Genomic DNA, 26,296 nt, shown 5'->3' on the forward strand with positions numbered 1-26,296 from the left:
CTAGAGGTAGAATTGTGGGTTGGGGGCCTAGCATGGGGTATACTACTGTATAGTTATATATTATGTGTGTGTGGTGAAGTATGAAGTATAATAAAGAGCAACATAGAGTGACAGACGAGACGGGAAGGGACGCAAAGGGAGAGTAAGCTGTGTACGACGGACGACAACGAGTAACGAGTGTAGAGACAGTTCGGAAGAGCAGCAACACACAAACCGACCCAAGAGCACCCAAGAGCGTCCACTGCCATCCGAACCAAGTACAAGGAAACAGCTAGCTCCTGCTATTATATTGTTTTAACGAACCCGTAAATTCAAAAGGTGAGTACTTAAATTAAATTTGTGTTTTTAATTACTGTCTAATTATTCTGATTAATAATTTCTAGTTTTATCAAGCGTGACCGCGATGCATTGCAAGTATTTTTGATAAAATAAAATAGCTGTTGTCCGTACGAGTTTTTATCGTTGCCACCATTTTGTAATTGACGTTTGCGAGGGAATCGTTTCTCTCAATGCACTAGTGTAGCGGGTATAGCATTTGTTGGTGACCAAACTAATGGTGAATTTTATTTCAGGTCCACGTGATTAATTAAAAATAAGTGTATTGAGGTGCTCCAGTTTTATGGAGATGCACTTTTTAATAATTTATTTGGTGGAATAGTTGTGAGGTGTCAGCAGAGATGAATAGTTATTTGGATTAATTAAACATCGATTCGGACGATGATCTCTTGGGATGGGGGCAACGGAGAGAAGGGAGAGCGTTGTTTTTCTTCGAGCAGACACTCGCACCCAAACACCGGAGACAGGAGGATCGTGTTTTTGTTCATTGCGCAACGCGGATCTTTCCCCCACAATTTTAATTTTGATCCCACTATTACAATAAATCCCTTCTTGAGATTTTTTACCTACTATTAGTACCCTCACTCTTTACAGCCAGTTTATTTATTTACCCCCCACTTATATTTACACATGCGTGGTTATGTTGGGCAATTCCTCTTTGTCATTCAACTTGCTTCTCACTTTTACTTAGATTATTTCAAGTTCTCTAGTTTATTTATATTTTACTAATATAATTTCAAGTGTCTTTTTTATTGTTTTCATTATCGCGCTCTGTAATTAGATTTTGTGTTAATGGGAATTATATTTAATAACAATAATAAAATTATTGTGACAGATAATATCTTAAAATTGTAGAAAATTTGTTTTTAATTTTAGTAAGTGATGGGAGAAAATTATTAATTGTAAATTGTATTTTTTTTTTTTTTTTTTTTTTTTTTTTTACAGTATTAAAGTGAAAGATGGCGCGTACAAAGCAGACAGCCCGTAAATCAACCGGAGGAAAAGCTCCGAGAAAACAATTGGCAACAAAAGCTGCCCGTAAGAGCGCACCGTCAACTGGTGGAGTTAAGAAACCTCATCGTTATCGGTAATTATTATTTTTATTTATTTAATTAATTTTTTTTTTTTTTTTTTTTTTGATTGATTTAATTTATTTAAATAATTATAATCGGTTAGTAAAAAAATTTTAATTGATTATTAATTTGTTTGATTGAAATTACAGCCCAGGTACCGTCGCTCTTCGTGAAATCAGAAGATACCAGAAGTCTACTGAGTTGTTGATCAGAAAATTGCCCTTCCAACGATTGGTTCGTGAAATCGCTCAGGATTTCAAGACCGACTTGCGTTTCCAGAGTGCAGCCATCGGCGCTCTTCAGGAAGCTTCTGAAGCTTACTTGGTCGGTCTTTTCGAAGACACTAACTTGTGCGCTATTCACGCCAAGCGTGTCACCATTATGCCAAAAGACATCCAATTGGCTCGACGAATCCGTGGTGAACGTGCTTAAATCGTCACATTTTATCTATTAACAAAAAATTATCTGATCATCAAAATTACAGTTTGCCACAATTTGTATTCTTATTATTAATAATTATTGATATTAATATTAATTACTACTATCATAATTATGATTATTCGTCCTAATGGATAATACGTCGTATTCATTCCTGTTCTTGATATTAAAAAAAAAAAAAAAAAAAATTAGCATTATATTAAACATTCACATTCAATATATATCACTCATTACACGTAAGCCACTTTATAAAATATATCAGTTATTATTGTAATAAAAATGGTAACTGTTTGTGATTTATAAAAGTCAACTAATTTGTTTATTAACATGACATTTAATTGTTTTATCTAATGATGAATAATTGCAAAATTTTTACTCGCAAACGATATCTGGATTCGTCGTTACACATCAATTAGAATATATATATTTACATTTTCATTAAATCATCATTAATCATTAATATAATAATTAAAGATTATCTGCACACCCTAGTAATGTGCATTAGATTATATTACATTTAGTGTAATCCAGTTTCTGTAAGAAATATTGTAAGGTTGTATTTTTTTTTCTTTTTTGTTTTTTTGTATCGAAATTAATAATTATTCGCTAGGATAATGTACTGGATTACATTCAAGTATTCATTGTGTGAAAAATTTCATAAATAAATTTACTAAGATCTTATTTTTTATCTTTTTATTAATATACCTACCAATCACTTTAAAAATTTATATAAGGATTTAATTAATACACTTTTTTTTTTTTTTTTTTTTTTTTTTTATGAGTTTATTGAATGAGCAAAATATTAATTACAATTTTTTTCACGAGTAATATGAGTAATAATTTTCACAAATTACATCTTGCATGCATTTTTGATAATTTATCTAAATTTGTCACATTAAATAATAAATACACTTATAATCTTAATATAAATTTAATTTTAAAATTATTAAAACTACTTTTCATTAATTAATTACTTTGAATTATTTTTTATCAAGCTTAAATGATTATTCCAATAATTTTATAATTATATAAATAAATACTGGTTGTCCTAAGAGTTATTTATTTTAGACCGATATTATTATATAAATATATTAAATTTTTGTTTGATTAATCAATATTAATATTCAACATAATAATCATAAATAAATCATTATTTTGTAACAAAAAATTTATCGAATATTATTAATTAATTTTTTTAAATTATAAATATAACAGAAATATATTTACAGGTTTATTTATTAATTATTATTAATCAATCATAAATCATCATGATTTTTTAATAAATTTTTACTTGCTTACATTAAAGTCTAGTCAGATATAAATAAATATAAAACAATAAACTCATATTGAATTATTGATGATTAAAAATACAAGCATGATAATTTTTTATTAAATTATCTAAGCTATTAAAAAAGTTAAGCATTGTTATTATTAATTTTTTTTCTTTTTAAATTATATATTTATCACTGGAATAAAACGAGAAGTAAAATAATTATTGAATAAATTCGTTGACAAATTATCTTACAGTTAAATGTGATTGTTATTTCTTGATGCGAGGCTTCGCACCTGTCGTCTTATCGATGTCGTCCTATTTAAAAACAAGTAAATAAAAATATTTTTTATGTTAATTAATAATATAGTGGGAAGTTATAATACATAAAAAAGAAACAAGACGATGTGACAACAACTAGGTGCATGACTACAATGACATTTATTACAAAAGTACATTGAATAAACACACATATGAATTAATGATACTTGACATTGTTAACATGCTTGTTTTAAGACTCATATCTTTTACTTTGCCTTTAATTGCAATTATTAAAAAAAATATATATAAATATAAAAACATATTTTATTAAACATTTAATGTGATACATATGTCAAATTAATAAATTAATTTATCATATATTTGTTTTTTTAAATGCATTAATTAATTATTAATTAGCACTATTACAGTCAAATTATAAACGAATGTATTTAATACATAAATAATTAAAGCATTTTATTATTTTGATGGCAATGTAATCTACGTTATTTATTTGATAAATATTGTGTACCAAAAGTCGTATTTAATTGTTAATTAATTTTTAATCATAGTTTTAAACTATAAAATACGTCTAGTTTTTAAAATAAATAAATTTATCAAAATTATCGCAGATTAAAATTTATGAAAATTTAATTTATTTATTTAATTATTAATAAATAAATAAAATTTTTTAAAATTACTGAGCATCTAAATTACATAAATAAATATATTCATTGAATAACAGCAAAATTGCAATTTAAATGCTGGGATATAAAATGTAAATGTTATATAAATAAAATCAAAAAATGCGATCTCGAATGTTTTGAGTTTAAATAAAATAATATAAAAAATTTTTGTACACTCTTTAAATTGAGCAGTAAGTTACATAATAAATTATGTAAATAAAAAAAAATATTTATAATTTTTACGTGAATTTTAAGAGTCAATTAAATAAAGCTATTTAACTAAAATTCAATTAAAGAAATATTTAAATTTCTATGGAAGCACACTTAAAAAAAAATTAAGTACAAATCGATGATACCCTGTACCAAATAGTCCTTGCTAATTAAACAAATTATTTAGGTACTTGATTAATTAAATTATTAAATCAATTGATGATTTATAATTCGAACAATATCCAGTATTTTATCGAATTAAGATTCGTAATTATTAGCTGTTAATTACTAAATAAATTAAATTGATAAAGGTACAGGATAAACCATCAAGTTACGCCGCACATGTACAGTGAAAATGAACAATAGCTGCAGGCCTTTGAATAAAATTATGCTGTTACCTGTACAAATCTCTCATGGCTTGATCCTCTCGTGACGCGTTTCTGCATGAGTTCAATTTATTCTCCATAGCCTGCATCATAAAATAAAACTTTATTAATCAACTAATTATTAACTATCAATACCCATGCATTTTTTTTAAATTATTGTTGGTAGTACTACTAATAAATTTATCAGGAATCAATTGTATTAGCTGGTAGGAAATTTTGAGTTTTAAGCGATGAGGAACATTAGATAGAAGAAAAGAAAAGAAAAAAAAAAACAAAACAAAACAAAACAAACAAAAAAGACCTGGTGTAAAAATAAAGATGTCGCAGTGCAAGACAACGAGAGGAAGAACAATGTCAGCATTTGGTTAACTTTGGATGCTGGCTAGACACTGGACTCTGTTGGCGTGTAATATCGTTCTTTTTCTCAAGTGCATTAGGACATGAGCACTTCAATCTTCTACAATCCATGCAGACCCACCTGTCGAGCTACCAATAATACCGTCTATCACACCAATTCCTATTTCTTCCTCTTATTAAATAACTCTAATCCAATTTTTCCGTTTGTACTTAGTTTTTTGCGCGTTTGAATTTTATTAAACGTGCATTAAACACAAACGTGCAACTACGGGATAATTTAATAAATAATTATGTAAATTAGTACATACCCCAACTCGTCTCATTAAGTCTCCAATTAAATTCATCGCTTGTATTCTCGATGATGGAGCCATTGGTATGTTCATACTATTATTATTGTTGTTGTTGTTGTTGTTGTTAATATTGTTGTTGTTGTTGTTGATAACATTGCCAACACCGTTTGCAACTGATTGAAAATTTTTAAATAATTAATATTTATATAATTGATTAAAAAAAAATAAAAAAATAAAACAGAAAGTTGAGTTTTAATTTTTATTTAGTAAAAAAAAATAGAAAAAAAATTTAAGTACAGTTAGTTATCAAATTGTTAATTTATATTAATGAATAATGCTTATTAATGTTAAAAATGAGCATTAATTCACATTAAGTTTTAAATAGAATTTTTAGAATATCAAAAGTTATTAAATATCAATGTTTAGATAGTCAAAGTTATTTTAGTAAATAGTTAATGTGTTAAATAAAAGGAAAAAAAAAAAAAAAGTTAATCGGAAATATTAATTTTGCGTCGAGGTGTAAAAAAGCCTTTAGTTTTTGTTAATGCTTTATGCATCTTACGTTTAAACGGTGCTGTTGTCGAATGAGTTGTCGGTATATTCTGCTGCGAGAGCGGAGAGATTACAGGAATGTTATTAGTCTCGAGTTCAACTTGTAGTTTATTGCTGTCCATTAGAGCACGGACTTTATCTGCTGCTGATTTGTCATTATCCGGAAGGTGTCTTTTGACATGTTTAATCTCTTGTTTAAGATCTGTAATTAAACATAAATATTATTGATATTAATATTTTATTTTTATAATTACACCAATTAAATATTGAAAATAAAAATACCTCTATTCTCGTCCATCAGTCTTTGAACTAAAACTTTGAGATTTTCCTTTTCATCAAGTTCAGACTCCAATAGAGCGTTTTTTTCAATTGCCGAATTGAATTTAGCTTCTATGGCTTCTTCAGACGCCTGATTTATTCTGTAAATAATTTATTTAATAAAGTTAGAGCACATATACGTAATTTTTTGCCAGTAATTTATAAATGGAGAATATTTACCGATGAGCTCGCTCTAGATCATCATTTTTTTGCTCCAACTCTCTGATATATTTAACAAGCTGCTCATGTTGGCTCTCCAATTCAGTGGCTCGTGTTTGGAAAACCGAACAATCTACTGCTTGTTGATCCAATCGTGTTCTCAATTGTTCAACTTCAGTAGCTAATCGTGAATTCCGTTGTCTCAATTCACGATTTGTGTTCTCAGCTTGCTCCAACGCTGTTTCCAACTCTTTCTCCAGCATCTTTGAATTTTCCTCAAATTCCGCTAACTCTTGCTCCACATCTTCTTTCCTACAATCAATCATATATCAGTAACATCATTCTAAGGTAATTTAAAATCTATTTGCAATTATAAAATAAACAAAGTTAATTAAAACACCGCCATTTTATCAATTTTTGATATTTTTTTCGTCTGAGAGTCATTGTACGGACAATATCTTCTAGTAAAACAAAAAAAATTTTTCTTGATTTTTAGGCGAGAGTAGAGCATATTTATGCTCACGTTTGAGACATGCAAAACTGTTTTTAAAAATTTAACATACCTTTGAAACATTTGTTGAGCCAAATCCATCCAATATTGAATCTCATCATCCTTGGATGTGAATTCTGGCACCTCGATCTCCATCATTGTTATTTTGAGGCAACAAAATCTAGTTATTAATTGAAATTTATTTTTCTTCTATTTCTAAATTTTAATTTTTTGTCCTGACAACAGATGTTTACGATTTATAATAAAATTTTATTTAATCATAATCAACAGCAGCAAATGTACATCCTGCAACAATAAATAGAAAAAAAAAAAAATGATAAATACCTTAAAAACACATCAACACAAAATAAATTTAAATTTAAATATTAATTATTAAATGGCCTTCTATTTAATCTAAATAATTTTAAATGATGCGATAATAAAATCAGAACATATATATATATATATATATAAATGTTTTTTTTCTTTGACAAATCCACCTACCAAATTATTATTGTAGATAAAAAATTATTGTATATAGAATTATTTATAATTTATGTTGTATTTTAAAATTAAAGATATATTACTCAAAGATAAATAGACTTTGGCCTACGCTTCACGATTGCGTTGCCTGCTCATAATATATTACACATTTGTTATGTTGTTATATTAACATACATCTATGCATGAATAAATATACTTCTACCAAAACATTTAATAAAATATCATATGAATCATTCAACACACACTTTACTCGCTGATGATGGTAACGGATTAAAAAATTCCGCGACACATCGATCACGTGATAATCATTGATTTTTAATTATTTTTCAAAACATTAATTTTTTTAATTCCTACTTAAATTATCACATACTTATTTTCATTAGTTTATATCAATCAACTTACATTTATAAATTTTTTTCAACAAAACAATTTACCACCGACTGACTTAAGACTGTATATTTATCAAGACTACAAAATGGCGAGTTATGAATGTGAAAGCTAATTATTAAACAGAAATACTGAAAACGTTGGTGTGCTCGATGTTTTTGGAATCTTCAAATGGCGGGAAATTTTAAATATTTCAAAAATTTTTCTTTTTTTCTGTTTTTTGTCATATGTAAATAAAATTTTTCTTAATTTCTCTTTAAAAATAAAATAACTGATAGAAAATTTTAATTATTTTTTGTTTTTTTTACTGACAATAATTTTTTTTTTATAAATTAAAATAATTACTTGTGCTGCCCTCAGTTGTCAGAATTTAAATCAAAAGTATTGCTTACAAATTATAACCTCAATTTAAAAATAAATTTAAGAACACTAAACTGTACATGTAAATATACAGCGCACATGGTTTTATTTATTACATTAAATAATTTTTTATTTTGTAATTTTACAAAATGTTAGCTACAAAAACATTTTTTCGCAAAACTAAAAGTGGAAATATTTTTAAGGTAACAATTTTTAATAAATAAATATTTTAAATAATATTAATTTTACATTATTAGCAGCACTTGAAAAATAATTATAAATTTTTTTAGATTGTAAGAGATCATTACCTGCGAGATGATATTTGGTGTGGATCTGAAGCCTGTGAGTTGTGTAAGCCACGTAAAAAAGATCTTGTGCTTGAAGAAGAAAATCCAGGAACCAAGAGCTCACTTATTTCTGGGCCGTACTATTTATTACTGGACACCAATATAGTTCTTGATCAAGTAAGTAAATTTTTTTTAAACAACTGAGTGCTTTTATTAAATTATATATTAATATTTATTTTACTATAGATAAATATCTTGGAAGAGGATTTACTGTGCAACGTAATTATCCTCCAGACGGTTTTGGAAGAAGTAAAGCACCGTAGTTCCAATGTTTACAAAAAATTGAAAGACATAATAGCTGATCCAAAACGAAAATTTTACGTCTTTGTCAATGAACACCACAAAGACACCTTTGTTGAGCGGGTACCTGGTGAAAAAATAAATGACCGCAATGACAGGGCCATCAGAACCGCCTGTCTGTGGTACAAAAGTCATTTGGAGCAATCGAAAAATAACAATATCAATATTGTCTTGCTTACTGATGATAATGAAAATCGGAGCAAAGCGCAGAATGAAGGCTGCCTTGTCTTTACAAGTAATTTTAATTATTAATTTGAAAAAAAAAAATTAATGACTAGCAAGTGGTACTTTTTCTGAAACTTTAGTTCCTAAAGAACAAAAAAATACCAGACTTGCAACGATCAATGGCTATTTTCTTAATTTATTTTATTTACTTACAGTGGAAGAATATATTTGTTCGCTGGAAAATTCTGGGTTCTTAGAAGATAAATTATGTAAAAAACATTATGAAATTGATGGTGGGAAAGGTGAACCATTATTTCCCTCTCATTTGACTCCAGCGCAATTGCATGATGGAATTAAAAATGGAAAATTGCTTCAGGGAACATTTTTAGCGTCTCGTGAAAACTTTTTGGAAGGAAGTGTTAACGTTGAAGGCATGGAAAAATTCGTATGTTTTATTTTATTTATTCATTAATTTTTATATAAAATTTTAGATTTTTTATTGACTGATTTATTAATTAATTAATTATATTAAACAGATATTCGTACAAGGAAGGATTGGATTGAATAGAGCCATTGATGGTGATATTGTAGCTGTTGAATTATTGCCAGAAGAAGAATGGTCAGTACCAAGTGAATTAATCCTGCAAGACGAAGCTGATGAAGAAGATCCAGGTGACATTTTGGAGGAAGAAAAAGAAATAATTGTTAAGACGACGAAAGAAGTTGAACGAACGCCAACAGGTAAAATAGTTGGCATCATAAGAAGAAAATGGCGACAATATTGTGGCATATTGCAGCCAAGCGCTGTCAAAGAGGTAAGTTAATAATGATAATTAGTATTAGTAGTAGTTTTGTTGTTATTGACTTAAGTTGTGCACAATTGGGTATGAATTTTTTTAATAGATTAAAATTTTATTTGATTCAGAATGTAAAGCATCTTTTTGTACCAGCTGAAAAGAAGATCCCTAAAGTGAGAATTGAAACACGACAATCAGAGACTTTGAGTAGCCAAAGAATAATTGTTGCTATTGATTCTTGGCCAAGAAATTCTCGTTATCCATCGGGACATTTTGTTCGCGCGCTAGGAAAAGTCGGTGATAAGGAAACTGAAAATGAAGTGCTTTTATTGGAGCACGATGTACCACACAGTAGATTTTCCGACGCTGTTCTTAGTTTTCTTCCAAAATTACCTTGGATTATCACCGAGGAAGTAAGTATTTTTTATTTTACTTTTCAATTCATCAAAGCCCCCAGTTGGTTCATATTTTCGGTGACCTTAATTTCTACACGTGAAATAATTCGTATCTATTTTAGAAGTAGCATTGATCAATTTGTTTATTTAAATAAATTACCTGCGTAAATTTTCTATACGCTGACGTTGCCGTGTTGACACTTGCGAATGTGTATAATAAGGTATTACTGGTAGCGGTGGTGGGGGTGGTATTGTGCTTTCTGTTGAATTAATTTCTAAAATCGGCAGCACTACACTCGAATCTTTATTATTATCGTTGTTTTTATTTAATAAAATTGTTTTTGTATTCTTTACTTTTCTCGTTACCAAAGTATTTAAATTTTCCAAAGCCAATTGTTTGCTCTACAAATAATTAACCGATTAAAAACTTGATTGTCAAAATTTAATTTATCAAACCTTTATATCCGATAAAAATCCCTCTAGAGTTTCTAATTTTCGTGTCGATTTAATTGACTCCCATCGTGAAAACATGACAGGGTCAAAAACAGACACAATAGTCTCCATTTCACGTATTTCTATATCAAATTATCAATTTTTACTTTCAATTTTCTGTAGTAATAAAAATACAAAAATTTACCAGTGTCTTTTAATTTCTTTAAAGTCTCTTTAACGCATTTTTTTTCCATTTCAATGCACTTTTGTTGTAATTTTTGTTTCTGTAAATTAATTTGCACGCGCTTTAATTCTTTCAGCATGCATTCAAGCTCTTGAGTACTATTTAAAAATTTTTTCTCCAGAAATCTGTTGCAAAAATAATTTTTTATAATTTCATAACTAATTTATAAATAAATACTTACACGGGATAGTCATTAATAAAATTCAGATAATTAGTATCTTTGAAAAAAAAATTTAAAAGCTCTTCCAACTTTTCACAAATTACAGCAATATTTTTTGAAGATATTTTCAGCTTAACGTCTGTCTGAGATTCTTTGCTCGAATTTCCTTCATCGAATGAACCGCTCTATTTAATTAAAAAAAATTATATTAATTTTTAAAAACAAATTGATTGTAGTTTACTTTTAACAAAACTTAAATATTTACAACACTTTGTTTAACTTTTTTAAATTTCGCCATTATTTGATCAATTGTCTTCTCAGACGAACGCTTTATTATTAAATTAAAATTTTTTTCATTTTTTTTTTTTTTTTTTTTTTTTTAAATTACTTTAATAAATAATTATAGTTAACCACAAATAATTTTCAAACTAAAACAAGCATATTTCAAAATTAATAAAAAAAATTTTAATAAAATGAAACAAAAGAAGTAAAGCGATTTTATTTTATTTTAATTGTTAATAGGACATTGCATCGAGAGAAGATTTACGTCATCTGGACATTTGTTCAGTAGATCCACCAGGCTGTACTGACATTGACGACGCACTTCATTGCCGAGATTTAGAAAATGGAAACTTGGAAGTGGGCGTTCATATTGCAGATGTTACGCATTTTATACGACCTGGAACTGCTTTGGACCAAGAGGCTGCTTACAGAGCAACTACTGTTTATCTTGTTGATAAGCGAATTGACATGGTGCCAGGTAATTTTTATTTTATTAAATTTAAATCTAGTCAATTTTAATACCAAGCTTTTAATTAATAAAACATTTAATAATTTTATTTTCAGGCTTACTGAGTTCTAATCTCTGTTCGCTTCGTGGCAATGAAGAAAGATTCGCCTTCTCATGTATTTGGGAAATCGATCACAACGCTAATATTATTAATACGAGATTTTGTAAATCAGTAATACGATCACGACGAGCAATGACTTATGAAGAAGCTCAATTATTAATCGACGATAAATCGCAAAATGATGCATTAACGGTGTCATTGAGAGGATTGAATAATTTAGCCAAGAAATTGAAGAAACGTCGACTTGAAAATGGGTATTCTTTATTTATGTCCATATTAGTAATAATCTACATTATTTTTCATATTTTTCATATATTTATATGTATTATATATATGTATATATGAAAAATGCATGTGGGTACTCAAATGAAAGCTTTTGAAGAGTGTAACATCGAGATGAGCTTATATCTTTAAAAATATCACATAGTGACTGCAAGTTTGCTCGTTATAATTACTTCTAATTAATATTTACTTTCTCAATAATTCAACAGAGCACTAGTATTGGCGTCTCCAGAGATACGGTTTCAAGTGGACAATGAAACTCATGATCCAATCGAAGTAGAAGCTAAAAAAATACGCGACACAAATTCCATGGTCGAGGAATTTATGTTGTTGGCCAATATATCAGTAGCAGAAAAAATTTTAGCAGAATTTCCAGATTGTGCGATGCTAAGAAGACATCCAGAGCCACCACAATCTAATTTCGAGCCACTTATCAAAGCTGGCAGACATCAAGGCTTTGAGATCAACACTTCCAGTGGAAAAGAGTTAGCGCAATCACTTGAATCTGCTCATAAAGAAGACAACCCATACTTTAATACGATGTTAAAAATTTTGGCGACTCGCTGCATGATGCAGGCTGTCTATTTTATAAGTGGTATGGTTCAGCAATCGGAATTTGCCCATTATGGTTTAGCTTGTCCAATTTATACCCATTTTACCTCGCCAATTAGAAGGTAATTATCGATGTTTCTTGTTTTTGCAATATTTATTTTGAGAATGATTTAAATTATGTATAATATTTACAGATATGCTGATATAGTGGTCCATCGATTACTTGCTGTTTGTATTGGAGCTGATGCAACTTATCCAGATTTACTGGATAAAAAGAAAAATCATGCACTTTGTCATAATTTAAATTATCGTAATCGTATGGCTCAGTACGCTGGACGTGCTTCAGTTGCTTTGAATACTCATGTAATTTTTTTTTAATTTAATATCTATTTATTTATTAAGTCAAATGCAATTCTGGTGTACTAACAATATTTATGATTTTATTTTAGTTGTTCTTCCGTGAAAAAGTTGAAGATGAAGACGGCTACATACTTTTTGTTCGTAAGAATGCGTTGCAGATTCTAATTCCTAAGTACGGACTCGAAGGAACTTTGTACTTGAACAAAAAAGGTAATACGTCTGGAGTTAAATTTATTTATAATGAAGAAGAACATACACAGACGTGTGGTGATGTTGTCTTCAGGTCATTTGATCCTGTTATTGTACAACTGAGCTTGGATAGATCTAATGTCCAACACGAAAAATTAGTATTTAAACTTGTTAAGCCAGAGGTAAATTATTATTATTATTATTTTTTTTTTTAATTTAATGCAAACTTTAGTGTAAATAATTTTATAACAAAAAATTATTTTTAGATTTCTGGATTCAGTGTTCCTGGAGTTAAAAAACGTAAAGTATCGGATCCAGAGCCAACACCGGTTGAAGTTCCAGTGAAAAAAAATAAAAAACAGAAGAAAAAGAAGAATAAGAAGTAATTAAAATTTATTGACAATATTGTGGCATAATATTATTGTAATTGAATGAAATTGTTATTTTTACCGTATGAATCAAGTTTGTAAGTGGTTTTGAAGTGTAAATGTCAATTTTATATTTTACAATTATAAGTGAGACATGTTATTTTCATTATTACTTTGGTACTCTTGTTTATAAATAATTGCAAAAATAAAATAATGATTTTTCAAAGTTGAACTCAAGTTGAATTTCGAATTGTCACCTACGCATACTTCCTTCTTAATGTTTGAAGAACTGTTCTACGTCAGTCAAGTACTACTACGTTAGTCAAACGAAAAGCGGGAAGAAAGATAATTTGTGACACTCCAAAGCACTCAGACAGAAATAATAAAAAAATAAAACAAAAATATCTTTTTACTATTCACTTTTTTTTTTAATTTGTATGCATAAAAAAAAATTGTTGGCTTTATTGTCAAATTGTCCAGCAATAGCGCTGTAAGCAATAATAATGGATGACACACCATAACAGCTAATTGTGATCATTGTAGGTTATTATCTTTATTATCATCAAAATCACGTTATTGTGAAAAATATTTTTAAATAGTATAACTATCTTAATTTGTTAATCTCGGAGTGAGGAACGCAAATATTAATTAAAAATAAAAATATATTGAGCTTTTGAACGCATGTTTTTAAATTAAAAGGTAATTTAAAAAAATATCATTTTAGGCTCATGACATTGAAGTTAGCAGTCATTTGATAATATTAAAGTTAGCCGATGTCTTTAATTTTTTGATTTTGCTTCATTTATTAAATTAGAACTGAAAAATATTTTTTTTTTAATTGGATTTACAGTTTTTCAAATTTTTTACAAATGAAAATTTTTGAAAAATTTTTGCAATAATTTTTTCAATAAAAAAATAGTAAAAAATTTTTAAATGTCGGCTAACTTTATTTTCATTGACATTTGACCATTTTTTTAACAAATAAATTTTTTCCGGAAAAATTATTTTAAAAATTCAATTTTTAATTTTATAAAATTTCTACATGTCAATTTAAAAAAAAATTTTTTTTTTGCCATATTTTATTTGTTAAAAAAATTTTTTTAAATGATCAAATATCTGCTAAATTAGTTTTTTATGAAATTTTGTTAATTTTAATAAAAATTAAAAATTTCCAGATCATCAACAATTATTTAAAAATGAGGAGAAGTTATTCATCTATGCAGGAAAGTAAAATAATTTTCGAATGGAAAATTGATCAATTTAATTCATTTATAGATTCATCACTTACCAGTCAAGATGACGTTAAAATAGAGTCAATGGAATTTTCAACTGGATCTGATATTAAAGACGTTTGGTACTTACGTTTAAAATTTAAAAACAATGAAGAAACAAAAGTTAAAGAGTGGATCTCAGTATTTTTGTATTTAAAGAGCAGTAATAAACCAGCAGTTAGAGCAGATTACTCAATTTACGTTTTGAATAATAAAAACGAAAGAAAAGTGAGTATAAAAAAATCAACTCGGATCTTTAAAGTCCATGAAAGTTGGGGCTCTAATAAATTTCTAGAAATAAATAAATTGTTGGAAGATAAAAATGACATTCTATCCGACAATATTTTAACACTGAGCGTTGACCTTGTTGTATATGGAGATTATTTAACAACTACATCAGAAATTCCATACAAAACTATGAAACCTAAAATCTCCGATGACTTCAATGAGCTTCTTAAAACTGAAATGGGTAGTGATGTCACTTTCACAGTGAAAGACATTAAATTTAGAGCTCATAAATCCATTCTAATCGCTCGAAGTCCTACAATTGCCTCGATGCTATCACATGAAACTTCTAAGGGCAAACAATATGTGCTAAATATCGATGATGTAGAGCCTAAAGTGTTCAAAGATGTTCTTAAATTTATTTACACTGATATAGTTGATAATTTAGATGATAAAGCTGAGTGTTTATTAGACGTTGCGAATAAGTATCAACTAAAAACATTGAAAATATTGTGTGAAGAATCCCTGTGCAAGACAATAACTATTGAAAACGCAGTCACCATTATGGTTTTAGCAAATGAGCACAGTGCGAAGCTGTTAATGGATTATGTTGTTGATTTTATAGTAATGAACATGGAAAAAGTTATGAACACTGAAGATTATAGAAAACTAGAAAGCTCTAAGCCGGTTTTGTTATCAGTTTTGCTAAAAAAATTTGTTGATTTGATCAAAACAGTTCCTAAAAGTATTGAATAATTTTTTAATTTATTAATTTATAAGTTTTGTATTTTTTTTCTCTTACAAACTTTTTTTTCAGTAAAATATTACAGAAAAAAAAAAAAAAAAACAGATTAAAATTAAGTTAGCCGACATTTAAAAATTTTTAGAATTTTGTTTTATTGAAAAAATGATTACAAAAGAATGAAAAAAAAAATTTCACAACTTTAAATGAAATTTTAAAAAAATATTTTTTTATTTTCATTTAATTATTAAAAAAAAATCAAATAATTAAAAACGTCGGCTAACTTTAGTATCATAAAAAACAGCACTGTTTTTATACAAGTAATTGATTAGATTAAGTCTACGACAAAGTCATAAGTCATAAATATTATTTAAGTTCTAATTATAAAGATGTATTTTTAAATATTGCAATATAATTTTTTTGATTAAAAAATTATTCATTACTGCGTTTATTCAAAGTGAAAAATGTGAATAAAATATTATTTTTGAAAGAAAAAAATAAATAGGAGTAAATATTATCATTTGTCTAACTTTATTTTTATTTAATTGATATGATGATTTATTCTTATAAATAATACAATTTAATTTTGTGTGATGGCATATTTTTGTTTACAACAACAACAACAACAATAACAATTAGTGTAATTTAATAAGATGATTATAAAATTGACGCCTAAAAATATTGACTTTAGCTTTTAAAAAAAACGCACATATTTTCAAAAAGGAGTGGTAAAACAACACTAGCGCCACCTTATTCTAAGTGAGCGAATTTTGTATTAAACACTTTGGAATTAGGCAATTCACAACATTACTGTTAACTGTTCAAGTGTTCAATACTTACTGTGTATATTTTATAAATTATTAGTAATTAATATGGAATCTAAAAAATTAAGTCAGAAGGAATATTTAAAAAAATATCTCAGTGGTGGTGATAAAAAAAAGAAAATAAAAAAAAAGAAGATTAAAAATTCAACGTAAGTTTTTGGTTTATTTCTTAATAAGAGATGCTTTTACAATTATTTTGACTAGGGTTATCTTTATTTTTTCAACGTTTTGAAAACGTCAACATTAAATGTCATTGCTGAATATTTATATTAATTAATTATAATTTAATATTTTTGATGTAAAATTATTTTTAAAAATTTTAAATATATTATTTTTTTTTTTTTTTTTGTAGAGTTCAGATCATTGATGATGACATCAACCTCGACAATATACGTCCAATGGACGATGCTGAATTTGACATCATCAATGCAACAGAAGATGCGCCAATGATTGTAGGAGTTATTGATGAACGTGGACCGGTTGACTTTGCTGATAGAAAAAAGTGGAAAATTATAGCTGACGACGGCGAGGGAAATGTGACAGTAAATTCAACGCAAAATAATATAGATAATAATAATCTTAACAAATTATTATCTTATAGTGAATCAGAATTTAATTCTAAAAATGAAAGACGGTTACATAAATCTAAAAGATATTCTCCTGATAGAAGTCCACCTAGAATATCAGAAAAACGTAAAAATTCCAGTAAATCGTCGCAGCGAGTGAGCTCAGATTCTGATTTAAGCCCGCCAAGGGCATCGAAAAAGTCTAGTGATAAAAAACATAAACATCAAAACTCAAGGTATAATTCGGATGTGGACTTGAGCCCTCCCCGGAAATCTAAGCATCACTCACGTGAGTCACGGAAAACAAGACGTGATTCTGATTCAGATTTAAGCCCTCCAAGGAAGTCTAAAAATCATTCACGAGAGTCCAGGCGTGGTTCAGATTCCGATTTGAGTCCTCCAAGAAAATCTAAGCATTCACGGGAGTCCAGCAAATCTCATAATGGCCGCAAACGTTCAAGATGGGCCAGTAATTCAGACAGATCTCCAAGTCCAGAGACTAATGGGCGACTCAAAAAGACTTTGGATGGCAAAACTGCTGGCTTACAGAATGCTGATGCATTACGCGAAGAAACAGAAGCTCACAGGCAAAGAGAAAAGGAAATGTTCAACAGTTTGAGCGCTGAAGTTAGTGGATTTGGACAAGCTGCAGTCATGAGGGATAGGAGAACTGGTAAACGACGTGATTTAGCAGCTGAAGAGTTAGAACGTCTAGAAAAAGAGAAGCGGCAGAAAGAAATTGATGACAAATATGCTAAGTGGGGACGAGGGCTCAAGCAAGTTGATGACCGAGCTGAGAAACTTAAACAAGACTTGTATGAAATGAGCAAGCCGTTGGCTAGGTATGCTGATGATGCTGACCTTGATGCTCACTTGAGATCAATTCAACATGAATTTGAAGATCCTCTTCGACAATTTGCCAAAGACAAAAAACCCAAACCGATTTACCAAAATGCCTCTATGCCTAATCGGTTTGGTATTAAACCAGGACATCGTTGGGATGGCGTTGATAGGAGTAATGGGTATGAAAAAAAATGGTTCGAAGCGAAGAATGCTCGGGCTGCTATTCAAGAAGAAGCTTACAAATGGAGCACTTCGGATATGTAGAAATTTTTTTTGGTTTTATGGATTGAAATATTTTTTAATATTTTTAAATGTAAATATTTTTTATGAGGTATAAATAAAATGAAAAGAAAAAAATTTTAATAGTTATGACACTGAAGTTGACAGACATTAGAAATTTTTTTAGATGTTTTTTAGTTATGAAATTATTGTAAAAAAAATGTAATTAAAAAATTTTACAAGTGAAAATTTTTAGAAACATTTTTTTTTTATAATTAATTTGTTATAAAAATGTTTAAAATTGACAACTGAGGGCTAACTTCAGTTTTATTAATAGATGAAAATTAAGTTAGCCGACATTTAAAAATTTTTTTAACAGATAAATTATAGCAAAAAAAAAAAAATATTAAAAAAATGGATTTGTAGAAATTTTAATAAATTAAAAATGCAATTTTTTAAAAACAATTTTTTGTTAAAGAAAATAAAAAAATTATCAAGTGACAGCTAACTTTAATGTCATCTAACTTTAGTGTCATTATTAATTGTTGTGAAGTAAAAAAATTTTTTAAATGCATATAAGAAAAACGGAAAATTGTTTAGCGCAGCAGTGCATTTCCAGAAATTGATTTTATTTTGTTAACAAAGCATTATGTGACAGAGCTGGCAGAGTAAAAAACGATATTACATAAGAGCGCATGCGTGTTAAGTGTTAAGATTCAGAATTGATAGGTCAACTTCTATTTAGTTCTTCAGTTTACTTCAGTTCTCTGGTGGCCAGTTTGAGAAGGACTGCCATACTAGAGATAATCTTTATTGTAATATATTTACAATAAAAATATATATAAGCGCGTGCGCTTTAACTTTTAATTTGTATTAAATTGTGTCGTCTTTCAAGACCTAAATTCTCCAACAATGTCTTACTGCACGAGAATTTTACGGGCGCAGGTAGGCGATTCTTTTTAATTATAAAGTTTTGATTTTTTATTACACGTCACATGATATATTACATTCCCTCTTTTATAATCATATCATAATTCATCTAACTCCAATATTAATCTGTCTTAATTTTCTCAATGATACAGATTATTTTAGAGTAAATTCATGATTATATTCTTGACCTCAATATGTGTCAAAAATAAATGATTTTATTTAAAAATTAGGTCAATTGAATTTTTATTTTTTAGTTGTAATTTTATTCATTTTTTATATTTTAATTTTTAAATTTCATGTTTTAAATCCATGAAAAATATTCAAACGTTTAAATGTCATTTGAAACATGTCACTTTTTTTTTTTTTAAATGGGTGAATATTATTTGGAAGATGTGTACTATTTTATCAGCGGTATCCTTGCAATAAAAATATGTTCATCTCGTAATAGAAAAATATTTTTAAAAGCTTACATAACTCAATGTTCTGCATATATATTGCAGAGTACCAATCTTTAGGATATAAGGTTATGCTCACAATATAAAGTGCGCATGCATTACTCCTGTATTTTATACTTGTTACTGTCAATTTATATGTACCAATATACATTGTCATTTATTATATAGTTTTTCCCCTAACAATAAAATATTTTATGATAGTAAAATTAGCCGACGTTTTTAATTTTTTGATTTTTTTTAATGATATTAAATTTAGCTGTCACTAAAAAATTTTTTAATTTTATTTAATAAAAAAATTAGTTCCAAAAAATTATTTAAAAAAAAATTCGATTTTTAATTTTTAAATGTCAATTTTTTTTTGCTATAATTTATTTGTTAAATAAAATTATTAAATATCTGCAAAATTTTTTTTCATATTTTTTTTTATGATATTAAATTTAGCTGTCACTTGACAATTTTTTTAATTTTCTTTAATAAAAAATGCAATTTTTTGAAAATAATTTTTTTCTTAAAGAAAATAAAAAAATTTTCAAGTGACAGCTAAATTAAATGTCATATTTTATTTTAATAATTAAATTAGAACAAAAAAATATTTTTTAAAAATTGCACTTACAGTTTTTAAATTTTTTTTACAAGTGAAAATTAAAAAAAAAATTTTTTTCAATTAAAAAAAATTCTAAAAATTTTAAATGTCGGCTAACTTAATTTTCACAATATTTTTAAATATAATTAAAACAAATATTTGAATTTAAAATAGTTTATCAAATTAATTCGTTTATCTCAAGCAAATATTCAAGTAATTATTCCATTTTATTAAATATATATAAACAACTAAGCGTATTTTTGTAAACATCGAATAATATTGATAATGAGGTAATAAATAATAAAGATAACATATTTTGTTTTTTAATTGTCGTGATGAAATATATTACACTTTAGCAAGTATGAAAAAAAGAAAGTTAAATTCAAATACTTTTTGTAATATCTGTTGACAACAATTATAAAGTCAGTTAAATTTATTTTTATAAATAAAAATTACGGCGCATTTAATTTATTTATAAAATAATTGACTAATTATTGAAAGTTATTCTTATAATAAATTATAACTGACTATATTTTTTTTTATTTATTCTTCTGTTACTTAAAATGTCATTTATTTTTTTACTATTATTATTTTGACACAACTTGCGCAATTATAATTTTTTATCTCAATGTTTTGAAGCGCATATTAAATAAAAATGCTGACTATAAATTTTTATTATGTTGATTAATATAAAAAAAAATTGGTACTTTATTATTTTAATTTTTTTGTGACTCAGTTGAATTAATACATTTATTAAAATTTATTATTTCACAGAAACTGTGTGGATTAACACCTGATATCCAGCAAAGATGTTTCAGTCTAAGTCCATTGAGTTTTGCTGCGGCAAGGGTAGCAATGTCAAAGTTCGATCAAACAACCTACCTTCCGTACGACAAATTGAGCGAAAATTTGAAAGTCGTAAAGAAACGGTAATTATTCATTCAGTTTTTAAAAAAAAAATTTCTATGAAAAAACTTTAATAAAAAAATTCAACATCTAGAAGATAAATAAAAAATTAATAGTGCAAACTTTTAATTTATATTTTTTGTTTTAAGTTAATTTTTTACAAAGATAAAAAAAAATTTTCAAATGTTTGCTGATGTTAATATCATAATATTAATGGTATTTATTTACATTATCTTTGTTTACAGTCTTGGTCGCCCATTGACTCTCTCAGAAAAAGTATTATATTCCCATTTGGATGAACCTGATAAGCAAGAAATAGTACGAGGAACCAGCTATCTCCGACTCCGACCAGATCGTGTTGCCATGCAAGATGCTACAGCTCAAATGGCTATGTTACAATTCATAAGTTCCGGTATACTCCAATCACTCTCAATTTACTATTAAATTAAAAATAATCTATATTATCAAGAGAATAAGAAAAATTTTGTGTCTTTCATATCATTCTCACCGATAGTCAATTTATTATGACAAGTATTTAGACTGCATTTGAAAATTTTCCCTCGATACATAATTAAGAAATGACCTTGTATCTTGAGATCTATTGAGATTTTTAAAGATATAAGCTCATCCCAGCATTACTCTCATCGAGACCTTTCATTTGAGTACCCACATCAATTTTTCATATATTTTATATATTTATATATATGAATATATGAAAAATATATAAAAAATGCATGTGGGTACTTAAATGAAAGCTCTTGATGAGTGTAACATCAGGATGAGCTTATATCTTTAAAAACGTCAATAGTTAAGGAAATATAATGCAATTTAACAAAATTTATTATTTAATAAAGCAAATTTTTTTTTTATTTATAATTTAAAAGTCACATAGTGACTGTAAGATTGCTAGTGTGTATTAATTTTTTTTAAAATTAATTTTTGAATCTAGGATTACCAAAAGTAGCTGTTCCATCAACAATTCACTGTGACCACTTGATTGAAGCCCAAATAGGAGGAGAAAAAGATTTGAGCCGTGCTAAAGATATAAACAAAGAAGTATACAACTTCTTGCAAACTGCTGGAGCTAAATACGGAGTAGGCTTCTGGAATCCTGGATCAGGAATTATTCATCAAATTATCTTGGAGAATTATGCTTTCCCCGGTTTGCTGATGATTGGTACCGATTCTCACACGCCAAACGGAGGAGGTCTTGGTGGTCTTTGCATTGGTGTCGGTGGTGCTGATGCTGTGGACGTCATGGCAAACATCCCATGGGAACTCAAGTGTCCCAAGGTCATTGGAGTTAAATTGACCGGAGAACTGAAAGGCTGGACGAGCCCGAAAGATATCATTCTAAAAGTCGCGGGTATTCTTACGGTCAAAGGAGGTACTGGTGCTATTGTTGAATACTTTGGTCCGGGAGTCGACAGTATCAGTTGTACGGGAATGGCAACAATCTGTAATATGGGTGCTGAAATTGGTGCCACTACATCTGTTTTCCCGTACAATTACCGTATGCAAGATTACTTGAAAGCAACAGACCGTGCTGACATTGCTGCCTCCGCTGACATGTTTAGAACTAGTCTGTTGACTGCTGATGCCAATGCTAAATACGATCAAGTTATTGAGCTGGATCTGTCTACTCTTGAGCCACATGTCAATGGGCCATTCACTCCAGATCTTGCTCACCCTATTTCCAAGCTAGGTAAATTATTTATTTAAGAATAAAAAATTATTAAACTTAAAAGGAGTATGTAAAGGAATATGTCCTTCGTAAATTAATTATTTTATTTTTAAATTTAATTATTGAAAAAAAAAAAAAAAAAAATTAGAAAAACGATTGGCTTTTAGGGTAAAGGCCATCCCTACACAGAAAAAAAAATTTACTTGAATTAAATAAATAATTTTAAAGAATTTCATCTTCTTGATTTGAGTAAAAAAAATTTTTAAATTAAGAAATTATTCAAGTAAATTTTACTTGATTCAAGAATTTTTCGTCTTGATCCAAGACAATAAATCTCTTCAAAATTATTTTTTTGGTTTAAGAATTTTTCTCTTGATTCAAGTTAATTTTTTTTTCTGTGTACAATTTTCCGTTTATTTCATACTTAAGATTTCAAAATTTTACTTAGCACAAATATATTCAATTGGCATTTGTTGTCACTGATCCAGACTGAATTACCGACAACAGACTGTACTATGTCTTCTTAAAAGCAATAAAATTTCTATTACTAATCATATTTTTTTTTTATCATTAGGTGAAATTGCCAAGAAAAATGGATGGCCTAATGAAGTCAAGGTTGGTTTGATTGGATCATGCACAAATAGCTCTTATGAAGACATGGGACGGTGCGCTAATATCGCTAAACAAGCTCTTAAGCACGGTATCAAGTCAAAGTCAACATTCAATGTAACACCAGGATCAGAACAAATTCGAGCCACTATTGAGCGCGACGGTATTGTACGTATTTTATTTTTTAATTAATTTTATACTAAATAAAAATTATCATGTAATTAAATTATAATGACTTTTTAGGCTCAAACACTTCGCGAATTTGGTGGTATTGTGTTAGCTAACGCGTGTGGACCGTGCATTGGTCAATGGGACCGTCAAGACATCAAGAAAGGCGACAAAAACACAATTGTTACATCTTACAACCGTAACTTCACTGGTCGTAACGACGCCAATCCAGCAACTCATGCCTTCGTCACAAGTCCTGAGCTAGTAACAGCCCTTTCGATTGCTGGTCGTCTTGATTTCAATCCTCTTACTGATAAACTCAAAGGCGCAGACGGAAAAGAATTCCTTTTGGACAACCCATTCGGTAATTTGATAAGATTTTATAAATAAATTTTTTTTATTTCTTAAATATTTTAATTTATATTTTTTTTTAAGGTGATGAACTTCCTTCTCGTGGATTCGACCCTGGTATGGAGACTTACGACGCTCCACCAGCTGACGGCAGCAAAGTTAAAGTAAATGTTGATCCAAAATCACAGCGATTGCAATTATTAGAACCATTCGACAAATGGGACGGTAAAGATCTTACCGATCTGACTGTTCTTATCAAAGTAAAAGGAAAGTGTACCACCGATCATATCTCTGCAGCTGGACCTTGGCTAAAATACCGTGGTCATCTTGACAATATCTCAAACAACATGTTCATCGGGTAATTTATTGCATAAAAAATTTTATTTCTTACTTTGAATAAAATTTTAACTTTTTTTTTTTATTTTTGATATTTATTTAATCTAATTTTTTTTTAATTGAAATATTATTTTTTAGACATTAATTGAAGGAAATAATTTAGTTAATATGTTTGTTAATTTTAGTGCAGTCAACTCTGAAAATAATGAGGTTAACAAAATCAAAAATCAACTGACTGGTGAATGGGGAGGTGTTCCTGATGTCGCTCGCCATTACAAAAAGAACGGTATAAGATGGGTAGCTGTTGGTGACGAAAACTACGGAGAAGGATCATCTCGGGAACACGCTGCTCTTGAACCTCGTCACCTTGGTGGTCGTGCAATTATTGTTAAAAGCTTCGCCCGTATCCACGAAACCAATCTCAAAAAACAAGGTCTTTTGCCATTAACTTTCGCCAATGCCAGTGATTACGATAAAATTCAACCAACTGACAAAATCAGTATTCTTGGTTTGAAAGACCTTGCACCAGGAAAAGTGAGTATTAGTTTAACAAAGTGTATATGATAATCAGAAAAAATTTTAAAGTTATGAAAAATTCATATTATTTCTTTAAAATTATTATAAAATATCACACTCACAATTTTCCTGAAAAACAAGCACCCCCAGAATAATCGCTCCATTTTTTGTTACAAAAAAAAAAAAAAAAATATTTATTTAATTGTATATATTTTAAATAATTAAATTGGCTCAAGTATATAAAATAAAATTTATAAATTAAATTTTACACTCTTACAATTAAATTCTTATAAATAAATTGCTTACTTATAAATTATCTGATTGTAAAAATTCATAATTTTTTTATATATTCTGTTTATAAATTTTATTTTTCATCCTCGGGCCAATTTAAATATTAAATATATATTAATAAAAATTTTTTTTTATCGGAATTTATAAATTTTTTGCGTGGGTGTAACTATCAAATTATTATTCCAACGCATTAATAACAATTATCTGTTGTTACAGCCTGTAAAAGCTGAAATCAAACACAAAGACGGCAAAGTGGATACGATTACGCTAAACCACACCTTGAATGAGCAGCAAATTGGTTGGTTCAAAGCCGGATCAGCATTAAATCGTATGAAGGAAATCGCATCAGGACGTTAATGATTTAATAAACACAACAATTATTCTCAATGTGCTCAAAACTGAATGCTAACATCTTTGCCAGGAGTTATTAACGCAGATAATTATGCGTAGGCTGATCTAGCTGTAAAAAATTAATAATTATATACTGTTAAGAATGCAGTTTGTTTACAATAGTCGATGATATTTATATATATGATTGATTTACACTACGATAGGTCATAACGTAGTCAACAATTGGAAAATAATGAATGAAATTATGCAATTTTATTGTAAATCGCATGGTAATGATGCTTGATTTATAATATACATTCTAGATTATTATTAAACATATAAATAATTATGGATGTGATACTTAAAAATTTGAGGTAACCAATGATGAATCGTTTCATGTCAACGCAATTAATTCGACAATACTTACCTCAAATATTAATGACCATTCTTATTTATATCGTGTAAATTTTACAAGTATTTTTTTTCTTCATATTTTTGGTATTTACTTTTTTTAAAAAAAAAAAAAAAAAAAAAAAAAAAACAGTTTCTTATTAAATAATTTTGTAAATATCGGTCAATTTTAACATCCGCCCCGTTACCAATATTTACAAAGTTAATTAATATTAAATTGTTTTTTTTTTCTCTGAATTTTAAATCGTATTAGAGCCAAATGCAGTCAGTATGATTATGTACATAAGAAATATACCAATAACTCGTGTTTTTAAATTAAAAAAAAAATCATTGTTATAATGATAGAGCTAGAAAAATCAATTTGTACATTATTTACCATCAAACGACGAGGAGATTTTTATCGACTCGAGTAATTATGCTCTTGTACGATTCCTAATTTTAAATAAAATTATGTTTGAAAATATTCGACTAATTTTTTTTCATTCTTCTTCACACCTGCTGCTCCTCTACATTTATTACA

The 26,296-nt window shown here is 27.9% G+C and overlaps 7 protein-coding genes across 10 annotated transcripts; 5 read left to right on the plus strand and 2 right to left on the minus strand.

Moving 5' to 3' along the window:
- Positions 1 to 167: 167 nt before the first annotated feature.
- LOC141526928 (histone H3.3A) lies at positions 168 to 2,528 on the plus strand. The gene is made up of 3 exons (XM_074242087.1): positions 168 to 318; positions 1,282 to 1,423; positions 1,559 to 2,528. Exons 2-3 carry the CDS (start codon positions 1,296 to 1,298, stop codon positions 1,839 to 1,841), a joined length of 411 nt encoding a protein of 136 aa, XP_074098188.1. The 5' UTR covers positions 168 to 318; positions 1,282 to 1,295; the 3' UTR covers positions 1,842 to 2,528.
- On the minus strand, positions 2,011 to 8,522 carry Nude (Nuclear distribution protein nudE). 4 transcript variants are annotated; one of them, XR_012479103.1, is made up of 9 exons: positions 7,730 to 7,874; positions 6,897 to 7,129; positions 6,355 to 6,645; positions 6,139 to 6,275; positions 5,867 to 6,058; positions 5,323 to 5,477; positions 4,959 to 5,143; positions 4,670 to 4,740; positions 3,369 to 3,435 (listed from the first exon to the last, which is right to left on the minus strand). XR_012479103.1 is itself a non-coding variant. In XM_074242083.1 (8 exons), exons 2-8 carry the CDS (start codon positions 6,980 to 6,982, stop codon positions 3,375 to 3,377), a joined length of 993 nt encoding a protein of 330 aa, XP_074098184.1. In that variant the 5' UTR covers positions 6,983 to 7,129; positions 8,383 to 8,522; the 3' UTR covers positions 2,011 to 3,374. The 4 variants fall into 4 exon arrangements, 3 of the variants coding, with proteins under 3 accessions (XP_074098184.1, XP_074098183.1, XP_074098185.1); XM_074242083.1 differs by lacking the exons at positions 4,959 to 5,143; positions 7,730 to 7,874 and adding an exon at positions 8,383 to 8,522 and having other exon boundaries at positions 2,011 to 3,435; XM_074242082.1 differs by lacking the exon at positions 4,959 to 5,143 and having other exon boundaries at positions 2,011 to 3,435.
- Dis3 (exosome complex exonuclease RRP44-like protein Dis3) lies at positions 8,121 to 13,748 on the plus strand. Its single transcript, XM_074242076.1, has 12 exons — positions 8,121 to 8,277; positions 8,365 to 8,538; positions 8,608 to 8,956; positions 9,102 to 9,331; positions 9,423 to 9,701; positions 9,812 to 10,096; positions 11,437 to 11,674; positions 11,761 to 12,019; positions 12,257 to 12,721; positions 12,794 to 12,962; positions 13,049 to 13,330; positions 13,415 to 13,748. Exons 1-12 carry the CDS (start codon positions 8,224 to 8,226, stop codon positions 13,532 to 13,534), a joined length of 2,904 nt encoding a protein of 967 aa, XP_074098177.1. The 5' UTR covers positions 8,121 to 8,223; the 3' UTR covers positions 13,535 to 13,748.
- LOC141527341 (uncharacterized) lies at positions 10,052 to 11,212 on the minus strand. Its single transcript, XM_074242762.1, has 6 exons — positions 11,180 to 11,212; positions 10,936 to 11,099; positions 10,716 to 10,879; positions 10,535 to 10,653; positions 10,239 to 10,480; positions 10,052 to 10,191 (listed from the first exon to the last, which is right to left on the minus strand). Exons 1-6 carry the CDS (start codon positions 11,210 to 11,212, stop codon positions 10,170 to 10,172), a joined length of 744 nt encoding a protein of 247 aa, XP_074098863.1. The 3' UTR covers positions 10,052 to 10,169.
- A 126-nt stretch (positions 13,749 to 13,874) lies between the features above and the next one.
- On the plus strand, positions 13,875 to 16,256 carry LOC141526924 (speckle-type POZ protein B-like). The gene is made up of 2 exons (XM_074242081.1): positions 13,875 to 14,215; positions 14,692 to 16,256. Exon 2 carries the CDS (start codon positions 14,713 to 14,715, stop codon positions 15,766 to 15,768), a length of 1,056 nt encoding a protein of 351 aa, XP_074098182.1. The 5' UTR covers positions 13,875 to 14,215; positions 14,692 to 14,712; the 3' UTR covers positions 15,769 to 16,256.
- A 299-nt stretch (positions 16,257 to 16,555) lies between these two features.
- On the plus strand, positions 16,556 to 18,455 carry LOC141526923 (uncharacterized). Its single transcript, XM_074242080.1, has 2 exons — positions 16,556 to 16,727; positions 16,931 to 18,455. Exons 1-2 carry the CDS (start codon positions 16,627 to 16,629, stop codon positions 18,249 to 18,251), a joined length of 1,422 nt encoding a protein of 473 aa, XP_074098181.1. The 5' UTR covers positions 16,556 to 16,626; the 3' UTR covers positions 18,252 to 18,455.
- Positions 18,456 to 18,969: 514 nt separating this feature from the next.
- LOC141526921 (aconitate hydratase, mitochondrial) lies at positions 18,970 to 26,239 on the plus strand. The gene is made up of 9 exons (XM_074242077.1): positions 18,970 to 19,151; positions 20,949 to 21,103; positions 21,326 to 21,492; positions 22,030 to 22,785; positions 23,339 to 23,541; positions 23,617 to 23,905; positions 23,977 to 24,250; positions 24,414 to 24,762; positions 25,252 to 26,239. The coding sequence occupies exons 1-9, from the start codon at positions 19,119 to 19,121 to the stop codon at positions 25,390 to 25,392; spliced, it is 2,367 nt and encodes a 788-aa protein (XP_074098178.1). The 5' UTR covers positions 18,970 to 19,118; the 3' UTR covers positions 25,393 to 26,239.
- The last annotated feature ends 57 nt before the right edge of the window (positions 26,240 to 26,296 follow it).

Source organism: Cotesia typhae, unplaced genomic scaffold (assembly GCF_013202065.1).
Source record: "Cotesia typhae breed Kobodo isofemale line unplaced genomic scaffold, CoteBio_Ctyphae contig_4, whole genome shotgun sequence".
In the NCBI taxonomy this organism is placed as follows: Eukaryota; Metazoa; Arthropoda; class Insecta; order Hymenoptera; family Braconidae; genus Cotesia; species Cotesia typhae.